The sequence below is a fragment of the Bombyx mori genome, chromosome 17 (genome assembly GCF_030269925.1).
Source record: "Bombyx mori chromosome 17, ASM3026992v2".
NCBI lineage: Eukaryota > Metazoa > Arthropoda > Insecta > Lepidoptera > Bombycidae > Bombyx > Bombyx mori.
The window spans coordinates 10,958,619-10,976,054 of NC_085123.1; the positions used below are offsets into that span (position 1 = coordinate 10,958,619).

The 17,436-nt window shown below is 35.2% G+C and overlaps 2 protein-coding genes across 2 annotated transcripts; both read left to right on the forward strand.

The window, feature by feature from the left end:
* The first annotated feature begins 288 nt into the window (after positions 1 to 288).
* On the forward strand, positions 289 to 4,415 carry LOC101744769 (uncharacterized). Its single transcript, XM_004932550.4, has one exon. It carries the CDS (start codon positions 447 to 449, stop codon positions 2,217 to 2,219), a length of 1,773 nt encoding a protein of 590 aa, XP_004932607.1. The 5' UTR covers positions 289 to 446; the 3' UTR covers positions 2,220 to 4,415.
* Positions 4,416 to 6,787: 2,372 nt separating this feature from the next.
* Positions 6,788 to 10,706, forward strand: LOC119629777 (uncharacterized protein K02A2.6). The gene is made up of 2 exons (XM_062673505.1): positions 6,788 to 10,239; positions 10,307 to 10,706. Exons 1-2 carry the CDS (start codon positions 6,788 to 6,790, stop codon positions 10,704 to 10,706), a joined length of 3,852 nt encoding a protein of 1,283 aa, XP_062529489.1.
* The last annotated feature ends 6,730 nt before the right edge of the window (positions 10,707 to 17,436 follow it).

The following is a 17,436-nucleotide window of genomic DNA, read 5'->3' on the forward strand; positions in this document are numbered from 1 at the left end:
AGTAGCATTAATGAAAAGTACAAAAGATGGGATAAGCGCGTGAGTAAAAAAGATAGCTATAATTGGAACGATTGCACTTGTTATATATAATTATTATTGCATTTGTTTAGACGCGACTAAAAACGAAACGTCCCAATTGGCCTGTTTTCGAGTCTTCACTTGACGTGCGCTTGAAACAAATCTGCTTCTTTTTACATATAAAATATCATTGCTTATATTATTATCAGTAGCGACTCATTAATTTTTCCAACCGAAGAGTTTGTATGTAAATAAATCTAATTCTATGTTTGGGTTTTAATGGTATTTCGTCATTAATCAAAAAGAAAAGTAAATTACATGAGTATCCATTACACTTACTATTTTACAAGAAAACTTTCTAGACGGAGTACAGCATTTAAAAGTACTACCAGTGTTACGTGAAGTAAAAGAAGTTCTTGTGTTCAATAATGAAAATTTTACCATTCTTACTAACGATAAGTGTCACTTCGTGTATGAGTTACAACAAATTGTTAAAAAAAGCTGCTTCTGTTTGCGATTCAGTCTTTTATCATGAGTACGTTACGTCAGTGGTATGGATGCGCACCGAGCCTGAAGATATTACTCTATTCCTCCAACATTTTCACGGTTCTGCGGTAATAGTTCCTTTAGACTATCAGAACATGAAAGCAGTGAGCGAACTAAATAAAGCCACGGGATTTAAACAAACAGTTCTCTTCGCTGTATCCGTTGAAGAATTCATACTTTTCATAACAACGTTAAATTTGGATCTCATAGTACCAATTCGTATGGTTTTAGTATTAACAACACAATTAACGGATCTGGCTATGATAACAAAGGAAGCTTGGAAACATGATTTAGCAGAAATTATTATAATAAGCAAAGATGAAAATGAAGAAATCCGTCTCACTACTTACTTTCCGTACAAAAATGGAATTTGTGGTGATTACACTCCACATTCTATTTCTAACGAAAAAGAGTTATTTCCTGAAAAATTCAAAAACTTGCATGGTTGCCCAATAAAAGTCACTTTACTTAATTTTCTTCCGTATGTTGGATTGCAAAAAGTAAACGGAACTATTACATTCATATTTGGCATAGATGGAAGTGTATTTATTTTATTAATTAAAGAACTTAACGCCATTATGGATATCGTATCGTCAACTGACCACGGAGGCATGGGTGTCTTTGTCAACGGCTCTTGGAAGGGCTCCTTCGGTGACATAGTTCGTCGAGAAGCAGATATATTCGCGCCTGCTGGGATTATTACACAGAAAAGATTTTCAGTGGCACAAATGTCTCATACTTATGAAACACTTAATATTCATTGGTGCGCACCACCCCGACGTGAAATCTACGCATGGGCAAAAGTATTATTACCATTTCTGACTAACATTACGCCTTTTCTTGTATTAGCATTTACCGTTTTCGTGATTACCATAGTTCTCGTCAAACGTTCTAAATTACATGGTATAAAATCTAACAAGAATGTGTTCTTACAGTCTTTCATGATTTTTTTAGGCCAAGGTGTAAAATTTGAAACGAAATCGTCAGTTATAAATTCCTTTTTTGTTGCATGGTTATGGTTTTGTCTCATAGTGCGTATCGCGTATCAAGGAGATCTTGTTAATGGCCTACAAAAGAAAATTTACGAACCACCTTTCGAATCGGTTGAGCAGGCGCTCCAAGAGTTGGACGGATATGGAGGAACCGAACTATTTCGTGAATATTATGCTGGCTCTCCGATAGCAGATAACTATCAGGTAATCAAAATAGGAGACTTGCCACGGTACATAAGGGATGTAATTGCCGGTAAGCGGTTTCTCATCGCGACAGACATATTAATGCATCAATACGCGAAGAAATTTCAGATACTTCAAGAGCCTTTGACGCATTCTCCGACATGCTTGTTCATGCGACCCGGCTGGCCAGTTTCTAGAAGAGTAGATGTCATAATTATACGAGCTATTGAAGCAGGGCTTGTGCAAAAGATTATTTATGATTTCCACTACACAGTTCGATTACGAAGACACGAAAAAGAAGAAGAGACAGGGACTAGGCCATTAGGAATGTCAACAATGTTCGCATGCTATTACGGTCTCATACTGCTTTGGATATTTTCTTTCGTAATATTTTTATTTGAAGTTTTATATTACAATTGGAAGCACAAAATAGCGTATATTAAAAGGAAACGAAATAAGCTTTTCAAATTTCATCACTGATTTCTGTCGGTCATAGGAGCAATTTTACAAGCCTACTGTAATAATGTAGCGTTTTTAAATGTACCTTTTGGTTTTAAGCATTTGTAAAATGTCACGGAATATTATCTAGAGCTGCAAGTAACAAAAATTATCTGTGGTTATTAGTCTCTTATTATTCTATGAGTCACAAACTAAATAAAATGGAAAACGCACTGAAAACGCGTATGTAATAAATAGATAAAAGATTTCAAGTGGGTCACGATTCCGATCTTGTGGTAGATTCTGCGAAGCACTGCTTTTGCTAGGCCTAGTGTTAGAAAATTCACTCAAGTTGAGCTCATAAGCTCACCTACTCGTCTGCGATGTAACGTATATGCGACCTAATGTCGATTCTCATAACATTAATCTTTGCTGACCACTCTACGAAACATACTCTATGACTCCCCCGCCATATTGTCTACGACGTACGTGTTACACGCATGGAGTTAATAAGTACCATAGAGTTACTATTCTAACTGGAGTGCTTACTTCGTTTGACATAAAAACTAAAAATATACTTTATCTCTATGGCTTAAAGTTTATTTTTAAATAGCAAAAGATGTAAGGAAAAACGGTCTGAAAAGAGAATGATTATTAAGTGGTGGTGTCCCTCTCGCACATTTTACAAACAAAAAGCAGTGTTGCTAGCTTAGAGGATTTTCCATAAAATCTCGGAATTTGGACCCCGTCTTCGTTATCAAAAATGGCTTTTAGTGGTTAGTGGATTTTTTAGTAGCTTGGGTGTTGTTGAAAATTATCGAAAAGTTTAAAATCAATCCACTTTACAGGATTTTAAACATTTTATGACAATAATATATCTAAATACATATTATTTAAACGAAGTGACTTAAACTTAACTAGAAAATGTTGCGAGAATTTAGAATTTCCATCAACGTCAAAAATTAAATTGGTTCAAAATAAACGTACAAAGTTATGGTGAAATTAGTTTCTGATGATGACAATTTATTAAAATAAATTATATAAGAAGTATTGATTATATGATATATATTGATTTTTAATAGAACATCATATATTAATAAAGCTTATTAACAAAAAAATTATTGTTCTATGTTAATAAGAACTCTGTTTAATGGAAAATTTAATGGTAGGTACGTAGATTTCTGATGGTTTTCATGTTGAATTTGGTGGGAAGCCAGATTAATTGTTGGCATCACCGAAAAAGAGCTATGAATGGATTAAAAGAAAAATGGCGTCTATTTACGTTTGTAGTGCGAAGTTAAAATGGCACTGATACAGCTTGTGGCTTGTTTTTTTTTCGAAAATCGTGAAAGTTTCCGTGTAATCATGGTGAACACTTTTAATGTAAGTGGTTTTAAGCGAGAATCGTCTCCAGTTTGTGGAATATCCTTCCATATGTCAGATTCATTGATAAATTTTTACTAGTGTGAGCATATATTTTTAAAATGTGAGATATTTTTTCTCATTATAATATTTAATACCATTTGTCTTGTAAATTGTACTTAATCTATGTCATATACTAAATTTGAAAAAACAATCGTGAAAACTATAATTTTGCAATGTATTTTTCATTTTATAAGAGCCATCACGTGGTATTTTTTGAACTTTTTTTATTGTATTGAATAGCGTCGCACGGAAGCATGTATATCATTTGCCTGACGTTAAGCGAACGAGTAGGATCTTCTAGTAAATATGACGTTGGAATTTCTGGAAAATGTCCTATATAAAGGTCAAACAAGAAGAATCAAGTACTCAAACGCAAGAAATAAAAAATACCCCGAGAAAAGCAAAATTACGACAAGATGTTAAGGTATTGAAACAAAAACTTAAAAGTCGCGAAATAGTGATTGTAAATATAAAGTCGATTTTAGATTTATTAAAGAAAAATGGCGATTTTTAATTGAATTGAAATTTAAATTGCGAAATTTTAATGATACTCATGGTCCACTTAGATATTGATTAAAATAAATTATGTATTTCGTTGAAAAAAAAGAATTTACTTAAAATAGAGGAAATGTTATATTATAAGACTACAGAAAATTAACTGAACTTAATAATAATAATATGTATAACCAATATTTTGTAAATAGAGATCAAGTACTATGTGTATCGTGTTATGTGTATTGACTTGTCATTTAAGAGTTATTTAATTGTCTACATATAACAAATAAATGAATTTCAGTTCATTTCATTTTATTACCCATTGTGTTTTATTTCCTAAAATGTAACTAGTAGACTTAATATACACGTGTCATTAAAATAGCACAGAAGTAAAAATACAAACAATTTTAAATCAATTGAAGATGTGAATGTAGGAAAAGAGCACCCGATACGCGCAGACCATGTGTGTTGCAGTGTCTCACTCAGTGTGTCAAATATTAATTTGCACGGCCCACTTAGCCAGTACATTAAAGTAGGAATTGCGTAATTAAGTTCAACATAATATATTATTTAAGTCGCGGTTGAGTATTCGGACGTTAAACACGAGTTTGAGGAAGTTTAAGTAATAGAACTGAGGTAATGATGTTTGTAATAAAACTCAGTGCTAGATTTTCGACAACGCAGCAATTTCCAAAAAAAACCGTCGAAAAAAAGTCACCATGACGACGAAGCAATGTTTAGAATTGAATTTACATAAATAAAAGGTTGCAAGCACGTGTTTTGTATTTACATAGGGTTACACAGAATTACTTAAGGTAAATTCAAAACTTATGCATGTGTATAATTTTGTCCTATAATTAAATTATATATGGTCACCACATTAGACAAGGACACCGCGACCAAAAAGTATTCTCTTTCGAGACCGATTTCTCGGCATTAGACAGCACTCCAGTTGTAGGTACTTATTAACTCCATGATAAGTACCTAGTAACTCTATGGTTACACGCTAGTAAAAACTGAATACCATGACATGGGGTAAATTGGGATCCTGGGGTAAATTGGGACAAACCTGCGGAAGATTCTCAAAGTACCTGTAGCACGGAATCTACCTAATTTTGTTTATGTTAATATTTATCAATGTATAGAAGAAAAACCAAGTTAACTATGGAAGTACTAAATATGAGTTAAGTTGGTCCCAAAAATTCGTCAAATTAAATTGAAAATAGTGGTTGAAAAGTGCGTTTTAAAACAGCTTACAGAACTTTTAAAAAAAGTAATATTATCGTTGTTTTTTCAATAAGATCACAGTTTATATAAGTTTTTAATACACCTGGAAATACCACAACAAACGGTAAGTTGCAATATTCTTATTTTAAATACAATATTTCGACAAAATAAAAAATGTATATTTTTTCCTTTCTTTTTGGGGAAAATTGGGACGTATGTAGGGTAATTGGGAACGAGACTGGAAAAATTAGGGACGAGAAAACACAAAATTGGAACGCCAAAAGACAAAATAGGGATGGCTTGTTAGGGTTGTCACTGATATCTTATAATAGATTTTTTAGCCTATACTATCACTTAATTGCGTGATGTAAAGAAGGTTAATGTGTTTATCAGTTAGTTTATGTAAGTATTATAGGTAAAAGAAAAGTATATATATAATTACTTTTTTTTCGCGACATTTACCTTGTAATATCTGCCCGGTCGTATGTTCTTTATAGCAATAAAAAAAATTAAAAGTTAAAAGAACTCAAACGAATCAAAACTTTTGTTATTTCAGAATCTATTCACGCGTCGAATCATGATTTTGTTATCATTCAAAACGCACACACAAATAAAAACAGGCCTCAGATTTTAAATGTAACAGTAATTAAAAATCCGAGATATCCAATTATGAGTGAGTGAATTAATTGAGTTTAGTTATTTAGCTTAGAAATAATTTCTTTTATTTTTGTTATTATTGGCAGTAATCAGATAAAGCTGTTTTTTTATCTTATTCACCTGATATCTTACTCTTGCTCAAAGATTATTTTGAAAATGTTGATTAAATAAAATTGTATTATTGCATTTCCAGTCCTTTTGTTTTCTATTTTTTATTCTATTTTATCATTTTGTTTCAGAGTTGTGATTTTTAAGGAAATTAAATAATATTTTTTTAAAATATAACATGCACATACTTTTTTTGATCATTGTATTGTTGATTATCATTCACGTCACATCGCTTCGGAATAGAAACCAGCTTAATTTACACTATGTTGTGTATTGTGCTTAAATTATGGATTGTATTCATCATTTCGGTCCATATAAATAATTATATGGCACCTACCTATATATCGCAGTACTGCGAGTTGACAACCCTTACAAATATCCCAATTTAACCCTTAACCGTGTCAATTTACCCCGGACGCTGGGTAAATTGGGACGGCCATTATTTTACCGATTATTTCTTTAAAATGAATAATTAAAATTATGTAACGGTTTTTATCACCTAGGTACGTTCAAGACTCAACTTATTTCTTTGGTTGAGCAGTGACTATTTAATTGGAACTATTTTAAAATTCAATCTGAAGGTCGATTTTGTCCCTATTTACCCCATTGTACGGTAATTGTGATTAACAAATAAAAATGTAAGCCCGATCGTAACGTTTGTCATTTATAAAAGAACCCAAACATTACATGGTGTCAGAATGGCAACAAATAACAACGAAGCAGTCTCCGGTATTAAACCACCCGGATACTTGCACATCGAGTCGGACAACAAGTCGGCAAATTGGAAAAAATGGCGACAACAGTTCGAATGGTATGCAACAGCAATTCAGCTAGGAAAGAAACCTGCCGATATTCAAGCTGCAACATTCATGTCAATCATAGGACCAGATGCAATTGACATCTACAACAGTTTTAATTTGAATACAATAGACGAACAAAAATTAAGCATCATTATCGGAAAGTTCGAAGAATATTTCGCGCCGAAAAACAACATATCGTTCGAAAGGTATGTTTTCTTCAAAATTGAACAACATGAAGACGAATCGTTTAACGAATTCATCACTAGAATTAAAACACAAGCAAACAAATGCGAGTTTGGCACTCTACTTGAAGAAATGCTAAAAGACAAGATTGTATTCGGAATAAAATCAACCCAAATCAGAGAAAAATTACTCACCGAAGAAAAACTTGATCTCACAAAAGCCACAGCCATCTGTAAAAGCAGTGAACAAGCCTCCAAACAACTTAATGAGTTTGAGAATAACAACAAGAGTGAAAAAATACTGACAATCAAAAGTAAGAACTTCAGAAATGAAAAATTTGACTGTAAAAGATGTGGTTCAAACCACAAGGCTAGAGAATGCCAAGCCTACAACAAATTATGCACAAAGTGTAACAAGGCCGGTCATTTTGCAAAAATGTGTCGTTCCAAAATCCAATTGAAACAAAAAAATAAAATAAATACTCTAGAAGAAAATTCTACTTCAGAAAATTCAGATGAATCATTTATAGGACAATTAAGTGTCGGCAACTCCAAAGATTGGACAGAAAGTGTCGAAACTGCCAACACCAAATTCACAGCAAAGCTTGATACTGGTGCAGAGTGCAACGTCCTTCCAAATTTCATAGTACAGAAAACTCACGCTTGTATACAACCAAGTCGCACTAAAAATTTAATAAGTTATTCAAATAACAGAATTTCAGTACTTGGAGAAGTAAAGTTACAATGCAAAATAAAAAAGAAAACTGCTAAAATACTATTTAAAGTTGTAGCTGAAAGAGTCACACCAGTCTTAGGACTAAACACTTGTGAGAAGCTGGGACTAATTGCACGAGTTGAAACATTGAAAGAAAGCTCATCCAATGATGACATATTTAAAGGGTTAGGTTGCTACAAAAATTTTGAGTATGATATTGACCTCATAGAAAACCCCAAATTTGAAATAAAACCAACAAGAAAAGTTCCACATGCCATAAGAAATGAAGTAAAACAAGAATTAGATAGAATGGTAAAACTGGATGTCATCACACCTGAAACAGAACCGACACCAGCAGTAAGTCCGATGGTGGTAGTCAGACAAAAAGGAAAATTGAGAATATGCATCGACCCATCGGATGTGAACAAAAATATTTTAAGAAGACATTTCCCACTTGCAACAATAGAAGAGATAGCAGCAGACATCAAAGGATCAGAATACTTTTCCCTACTAGACTGCACCAAAGGATTTTGGCAAATTAAATTATCAAAAAGAACACAAAAGATACTAACATTTTCTACACCATGGGGAAGATATTCATTCAAAAGACTTCCATTCGGACTGTCGTCAGCCCCTGAAATTTTTCAAGAAATCTTGACTAATCTTCTCAGCAAATTCAAAAATGTAAAAGTATCAATCGATGATATCTTTATTCATGCCAAAAAGAAGGAAGAGCTACAGAAAACGGTCAAAGAAGTAATAGAGACATTGAAAATTTCTGGCTTCAAACTCAATCAAAGCAAATGCATCTTTGAAGCCAAAAGAATAAAATTTTTGGGTCATATAGTCTCAGCCAAAGGTTTAGAAGCAGATCCTGAAAAAGTAAAAGCCATAGAATTCATGAAAACACCACAGAACAAAAAAGAACTGCAAAGGATACTAGGAATGATAACATATTTAAATAAATACATTCCCAACATGTCAGAATTAACAAACCCTTTGAGAGACCTACTTCACAAGGACACAAGTTTCAACTGGGAATTCTATCATGATGAAGCACTCAACAAAATTAAAAAAGTCTTACAGAATCCACCAGTGCTAAAACTATATGATGTAAACAAACCAGTCACACTAAGCGTGGATGCAAGCTCAAAGAATCTTGGTGCAGCACTTCTTCAGGAAGGCCAACCAGTAGCTTATGGAGCCAGAACATTGACTAAATCCGAACAAAATTATCCTCAAATTGAAAAGGAAGCACTTGCTATACTATTTGGGTGCAAAAAGTTCCATGAGTATGTCTATGGCAAAGAGTTATTAGTCGAATCAGATCACAAGCCGCTCGAGACAATATTCAGAAAAAACATTCAGTCAGCCCCAGCTAGACTTCAACGTATAATGCTCAACCTAACACCGTATTCACCAAAAATTACATTTAAAAAAGGCACAGAAATACCACTAGCAGACTTTTTAAGTCGTGATTGTGACACTTCAAAACTGAATGACTATCAGGAAGAAGACCTGAAGATCTCAATAATATTACCAACAACATTTGACTACACAGAAGAGTTGATCAAAGCAACAAAAGAAGACCCCCACCTGCAACTCTTGTTAAAAACAATAATGAAAGGGTTCCCAGAAAAGGCTGATCAACTCCCTACAGAACTGCATCACTACTTCAATTTCAAAGAAGAACTAACATACTTCAAAGGTCTAATTTTCAAAGGTTACAAAATTGTAGTGCCCAAAACACAAATACCTCAGATGCTAAAATACATACACCAAGGTCACCTTGGAATTCAGAGTTGCTTGAAAAGAGCACACCAATTACTCTATTGGAGAGGACAATATGAAGACATTGTGAAACTGGTTAGAAGCTGCTCAGCATGTGAAAAAACACAAAAGGACAATACCAACTATACCGTAGCAGTCAAAAGAATCCCATCTCTCCCATGGCAGATTGTGGCATCTGATCTATTTGAACTAAAAGGAAAACAGTATATTGTAATCTGTGACAGCTATTCAGGATACTTAGACTTTCAGTCACTTAAGAGCTCATCGTCAACTGAAGTGATTAATCACTTAAAACAATGGTTCTCTACACATGGAATACCTGAAGTACTTGAATCAGACAACGGTCCACAGTACATGTCCAGAGAATTCAAAAATTTCCAGAAAGAATGGCGTTTCACGCACTCAACATCCAGTCCTCACCACCCCCAAGGCAATGGCTTAGCCGAAAGAGCTATCCAAACTGCAAAAAACCTACTAAGGAAATGCAGTATTGATAAATCGGATATCCAACTTGCTCTATTAAATTGGAGAAATACACCAAGAACAAACAATCTAGGGTCTCCTAATCAACGCCTCTACAGTAGAATAACACGATCATTAATACCTACAAGTGAAAATAATCTTAAACCAAAGATAGTTCAAGGGGTCACATCTGAACTAAAGTACCTACGAAACAAACAAGCCAACCATAGCAACAAGCAACGTAACCAATTATGAACTCGACGACAGAATCAGACACAAAGTCGGTCATCGTCAATGGGAAGGAGCGAGAGTGATAGAAAAACCTAATGATCACCCGAGATCCATTATCATTAAAACCGACAAAGGACAAATATTCAGAAGAAACATTGGACACATACACAATACACTATCAGACCTATCAATTGGCAGCAAAGAAGCGGTTCCGGAAACAGTATATCCTGACGACTTACCACATGCCCAATCGGACAAACAACCGGAGCTACCTGCAGCAGCTACTACATCTCAAGAACAAACAACTACATCACCAAGGATTAATTGCAAAAGCAGCGCTTCAGAAGCACCCGTCATAACTAGCAGTGATCAACCGACTACAAGATGTTCAAGATTTGGAAGAACCATCAAACCAGTCGACAGACTAGATCTATAGCTCAGCACAATCAATGTAATCAAATCGTCTTCTCTAAAGAAGGGAAGATGTAACGTATATGCGACCTAATGTCGATTCTCATAACATTAATCTTTGCTGACCACTCTACGAAACATACTCTATGACTCCCCCGCCATATTGTCTACGACGTACGTGTTACACGCTAGTAAAAACTGAATAATTGTGATTAACAAATAAAAATGTAAGCCCGATCGTAACGTTTGTCATTTATAAAAGAACCCAAACATTACATGCGAGAAGCTGGAATAGCCTTTAGGCTACGAGCCTTTAGGCCAGCGAGTAGGTATGAAAAAAAACAAGAGCCTTTAGGCCAGCGAGTAGGTAGGGAAAAAAATAAATAGACGTAGTATTGGTAGTATTGTTGTCAATGTCCAGAAATATAAGTATTTATTTCAAGAGCCTCGTGGAATGACACAAACAATTAGCTCGGCGGTAGCTGCATCGGTCTAAATCAGGGGTCGGCAACGCGGCGCCCGATCGATTTTCAATGCGCCCTCGCTGGACTAATGTAAATGTATGACAGCCAGAGCGATTTACTTACTCTTGTCAAACGGCAATAGGTATACAGCAAGTAGTCAGTTGAGTTTAGGATTGTGCATAGATTAGCAGTTTGCTAACCTTGAGCATATCTAATAACACGCACGTATTTTTTGTTGGTGTGTGATCGTATTTCGAATAGGCCACGCGTAGACCGTGCATTTAAAACTACCAAGTAATCCGAAACAGTTATTTTCTTTCAATGCCGAACAAATCTTAATGACTCACATTTAGATAATTGTTTAAGGACCGGGAACTCAAAATATATCCCCAATTATAAGAAATTAGCTCAAAATATGGACACCCAAGTTTCACACTGAATTATAGGTATGACACCAACAAAATAAATCGACCCCTTTAAATTTTCCACGGTATCTATGGGTGAGATCAAAAAGATAATCCTCTCTATAAGATCCAATGCTGTGGGTCACGACGGAGTGAGCCGCCAGATGATAGTTCTGATTCTCGATTGTCTTCTTCCATCGTTACAACATTTAATCAATTCATCTTTGTCCTCTGGTACTTTTCCTGTACAGTGGCGCAAAGCATTTGTGATTCCCTTACCCAAAGTCTCTAATCCGACTCTTCCTACTCATTTCCGTCCCATATCGATTCTCCCTTTTCTGTCCAAGGTGTTGGAGGCCTGTGTACATAACCAACTGTCCCAGTTTGTTCATAAGAATGGTTTAATAAACTCCCTACAGTCTGGCTTCAGACCGGGCCACAGCACCATCTCCGCTCTCCTCAAAGTGACAGGCGATATTAGGGCTGGAATGGAGGATACTAAAGTCACATTGTTGGCTTTGGTCGACTTCTCTAATGCCTTTAATACCGTCAGTCACGAAATCCTTTTATCTATCCTGTCCTATCTTATGATTTCGCCTGAGGTGCTGAAATGGTTTACATCATATCTTCGAGGGCGCCAGCAATCGGTCCGCATTGATGAGTCTTCGTCTTCATGGCGTGATCTAGATACTGGTGTCCCTCAAGGCGGAATTCTCTCCCCTTTGCTTTTCTCTCTCTTTATCAATCTCATAACTCAGTCCCTTCAGTGTTCGTATCACCTGTACGCTGACGACCTACAGCTGTACTCGCAGGCTACTGTGTACTGTGTGTCTGAAGCGGTACGCAGAGTGAATGGGGATCTAGAGGCTATATGCGATTGGTCTGGTAGGTTTGGTTTGACGGTCAATCCAACCAAATGTCAGGCGATTATTATTGGTAGTCCCCGTTTGCTGGGACGATTAGATTTTAGCTCACTCCCACCCGTAACTTATAATGGAGCAATTATACCTCTGAGCCCATCAGTCAAAAACCTTGGACTGTATATGGATTCCAGACTTGACTGGGCGGTACAGGTGTTGAATGTTAGTCGAAAGGTTACTGGAACTCTGCGTGCCCTTTATCGCTTCAAGAACTTTCTCCCTTTCAAGATAAAGTTGATGCTTGTTCAAGCTTTAATCCTGCCCATAATTGACTATGGCGATGTATGCTATCTTGACCTGAATGCAGACCTTTTGAACAAACTCGACCGCCTTCTCAACAACTGCATTCGTTTCATTTTTAATCTTCGCAAGTATGACCACGTGTCTACTTACCGCTCCGAAATAAATTTTCTTCCTATACGCGAGCGCCGCAATCTACATGCTCTTACTGCGCTTCATTCTATACTAACATGCCCAACTCCTCCCTCCTATCTGACTCAGTACTTTAAATATTTACATTCTTCGCACGATAAGGACTTGCGTTCCTCTAATAATTTACTCCTTCACTGTCCCACGCACAACTCTAGTTTGGTCCGTTCGTCTTTCGTAGTTCAATCTGTTCAACTTTGGAATTCACTTCCTTTTAATGTTAGGATGATCACTGATCGCCTAACTTTCAAAATAAAGGTACGTCAACTTTTTCTAGAGAAACTTAAAAACTTAACAATTTGACCTGCAATTTGTGTTCTGTGCAATATACTATTTTCTTGTACTATATATGTATGTATGTGTGGTTCTATTTCTTTGTTATATTTTTGTTTAAGTGTCTATATGAATATGTATGTGAATATGTGAGTATATGATAGAGATTATATATAGATATATGTGTAAATTTTATATTATTATCATGATATAAAATTGTGTACGTTGTTTGTGTGATTATATATATATATATATACCGTGTATGTGTTTGTATATTGTATAATGTAGTTTGGTTGTTTCACATTAAGTTATGCACCTACCACAGGATTCTCTACACCACCCTTGGTTGACTGGTAGAGAATGCCTCAGGCATTAAGTAAGTCCGCCATTGTACTTATGTGCATTAAGTTGTAAAAAAAAAAAAAAACAGGTTGCCGACCCCTGCTCTAAATAATTCTCAAAGCTAAATAGAACCCACAAGCTCTAAAAAATATAGTGAAACGGTTAGAAATAGTTAGAAATCCTCTAGCCATTAATTTCTGATTAGCATTTCCGAAATGTCCTAACTAAATTTTATTACTGATTGTTATACATATGATTTTTTGTTATTCGATGCATAATTATCAATTAGCAAGCTGCACCATAAATGAGTCGTCTATTATCAAAGGTGGCAATCTGTGCATTTGGACAAAAAAATGTTATTGATATGTCAATACAGATTGATTTTTTCCTATGCTGATAGCCTTGAGAGGCTATTTCAGCTTCGCCCTAACGTTTGTAGGTGAGCTCGCGGTGCTCAACCGGAGAGTTGCTAACACTGACCCTAGCAAGAGCAGTGCTTCGCAGAATCTACCACCGGATCGGAAACGCGACCCACTGAGAAGATCCGGCGAGAAACTCAGTGGGCTGTGTCTATGGGTTAGTTCGCTCGTCGAGCCCTTCGTCGCAAGCGACGGGTTCGACGAGGACGGTGACCGGTGCTTGTGGTGCCTAAAAGCACCGTTAATGGATCAGGAGGATCCGTAATGACGTGCTTTGGGCGACGTCGACGGTTTACCATTCGGTCTACTGGGTCGGGTATGTAATTTCCAGCAGCTACGATGAGAGGGTTCTCATGTCGTGCCGCCTTCTCAAAATGGCGCAGCGATGCCGACTGTAGATACTTACTAAGAGAGTCGAGCTCCAGGTCATCGTGGAGATCCACGTTCCTAAGGAACCACGGCGCTCCGACGGCTATCCTGCAGAATCGTGATTGAATAACCTGAAGGGATTTCAAGTGGGTGCGGGCAATAAAGGTTAATACTTAACCTGTTATTTATCTAAGATGTCGTTCAGAAGAGTTTTGTGACTGCAAATGGAATACAAAGTCAATAATTCGTTTTTCTGATTTACCAATAATTGTCCAAAAGTCACATTACCGGCTTTGATAATAGTCGACTCAAATATAGGTATGTGTATTTTTTAATTGCGAACACACTGTTTCGGAATATTTAAGTTACAGGGCCCAGTTCTATTGAATTCTATTAATGAATGTAATTTTCACCTTCACAGAAGTCGTGACCGGAAATGTTTTACAGGCAAATGTGTTTTATTGCAAATAATTTCATTTTTCCACATATTGTCAACAAACTGAAAATGTTATTATTCTATCTATGCTTTGTTGTATCTCGCCCAAATTTCGCCAGACGCCATATGGTAGACGAAATATTTGCACTTCGTCGACAATACGTACATGTGTACATATGGGTATAGTGACTTTATTCATTTTTAGTTTTATTTTAGACCATTTTTAAAATTTAATTATTACCTATTATAATAATAATGTAAATAGATAAAAAACATAGTACATTATTTAGTTTTATATTCAAAGATTATAATATGTATAAATAAAAACAGTTTCATTGCTAAGTTTGAAAATTGAATAAAGTGTACATTTTTTATTGTCTCTGGGTATTGTAAATAGCATGACATGCTGGAGCACTACTGTGTATATAATAAACTAGTTTTAGGATAACAAACAAAAAGTTTCTTTATATCATTTAAGGCGTTCTTAAAATTTACGAATAAATAGAATGGATACTACCTATTCGTCATTATACGTTATGCCAATGTTATTATAGGGTTTTGTGATGGACCTAGTTTTTTTATTATTATTATTTATTGCTTATATGTGTGAACGAGCTCACAGCCCACCTGGTGTTAAGTGGTTACTGGAACCCATAGACATCTACAACGTAAATGCGCCACACACCTTGAGATATAAGTTCTAAGGTCTCAGTATAGTTACAACGGCTGTCTCACACTTCAAACCGAAACGCATTACTGCTTCATGGCAGAAAATGGCAGAAATAGGCGGGGCGGTGGTACCTACCCGTGCGGACTCACAAGAGGTCCTACCACCAGTAATTACGCAAATTATAATTTTGCGGGTTTGATTTTTATTACACAATGTTATTCCTTCACCGTGGAAGTCAATCGTGAACAATTATTAAGTACGTATTTCATTAGAAACATTGGTACCCGCCTGCGGGATTCGAACACCGGTGCATCGCTATGGACGAATGCACCGGACGTTCTATCATTTAGGCCACGACGACTTCAATTATTTAATTAAGATGCATCAAAGATATGTAAATTAAATTTCTTGCATTGTTTTCCGTAAAAAGAACACTCGGAATCCCGACATAAAGCAGGAAATAGCCTAATGATAAACGAAAACTTACTGGTCCTTAGACAATTTAACAACACAATTACATTTATCAATCAAGTAATTTATACGAGAAACTGAGGTGGAAACCAGCAAATACAATATCAAGAGGAACTCCATTTGCCGATGAAAAGCAAACACAGGTAAACCTCATTCCGTCGAACCAATCGCAACTTACCCGCAAATTGTGCATAATTCAAATCGAACTTGAAATAGCTTTGGTAAACTGTAGTCCTTATTAGCTTCGGACATGTTTTCTATTTTGATAGATATCGATTAAATTTTCACATTATTATGACTAGATGATGACCGAGCCTTACTCGGCTTTTTTTTTTATAATGCCATCTTGTTGTGTCTTTAAAGCAGTAAAAATAGTATTATTATTCGCCAATAGTATCGGGAAGAGTCATAAAGTTGATTATATTATTTAAAACACGAATGAAACAACATTTTCTGAAAATAAATCATAGCTAGATCGATTTATCGCCCCCGAAATCCCCTGTATACTAAATGTTATGAAAATCGTTGGAGCCGTTTCCGAGATTCAGATTATATATATATATTTACAAGAATTGCTCGTTTAAAGGTATAAGAATATACAAAAGAACAAATAAAATCTACCTATTTTAAATTTATCTTTCTCGTATTTGACAATCTAAATTCTAGTGTAAAAATGTATAATGATAAAATGCAATTATCGATTAAAAAATGAATGAAGTAAAAAAATAAATAAAAGAATAAACAGAAAATTCCCTTCGGATGGTGCGCTATGATGAATTTTCTACTGGTGATATACCCAAAGAATGTATTATTTTCTAAATTTGATTAACATTAAAAAGGTTATTATAAGGTGGATCAACCTAATAAGATAAACCTTAGCTACTTTGCTTAGAACTTTTTAATAGGAATAATTCTGTTTTATTTATTGTTGCGTTATTTTAACTGTTTACGCAAGTCACACAAGGGAATAAAATTTCCCCGTTTTTTCAACATCTTGCATGATGATATAAATAAATGGGCTATACGACATTAAAAGAAATTAATCCGAACTAGTAATTCCTGATATTAGCGCGTACAAACAAACACACAAGCAAACAAACTCTACAACTTCAAAATATTATCATAGATTAATTGATATTACATGAATATTAATGAAGAATATATATACGAGTATATTAATGAAGAAATTTGGTCCAATAGTACTGAAAAGGACATAATTATCATATCTTTCATACATAAAAAGTACTATAGTCGAGGACTTAACATACTATATGAATGCTGCTCGTAGCGATGCCGCGTGTATACGCTAGTTTAATATAAAACTAATATTTCCGAATTTCTAAAGTCAAATCCGTACAAGTTGTCTTCATTTTATTTGATTGTTCCAAATGAAAACATAAAGTTTACATTTTAACCAAGAGAATGTATGTAAATAATATAGATATTGTTCCCGATTTATATTCGAAGACGTCATGATATCAGCTTTTCGATATTCCAAATGCTTTCATTGTTTTGTAGAAATTGTATTCGTTTGTAATATTAAGTTTATTTTAGCCTG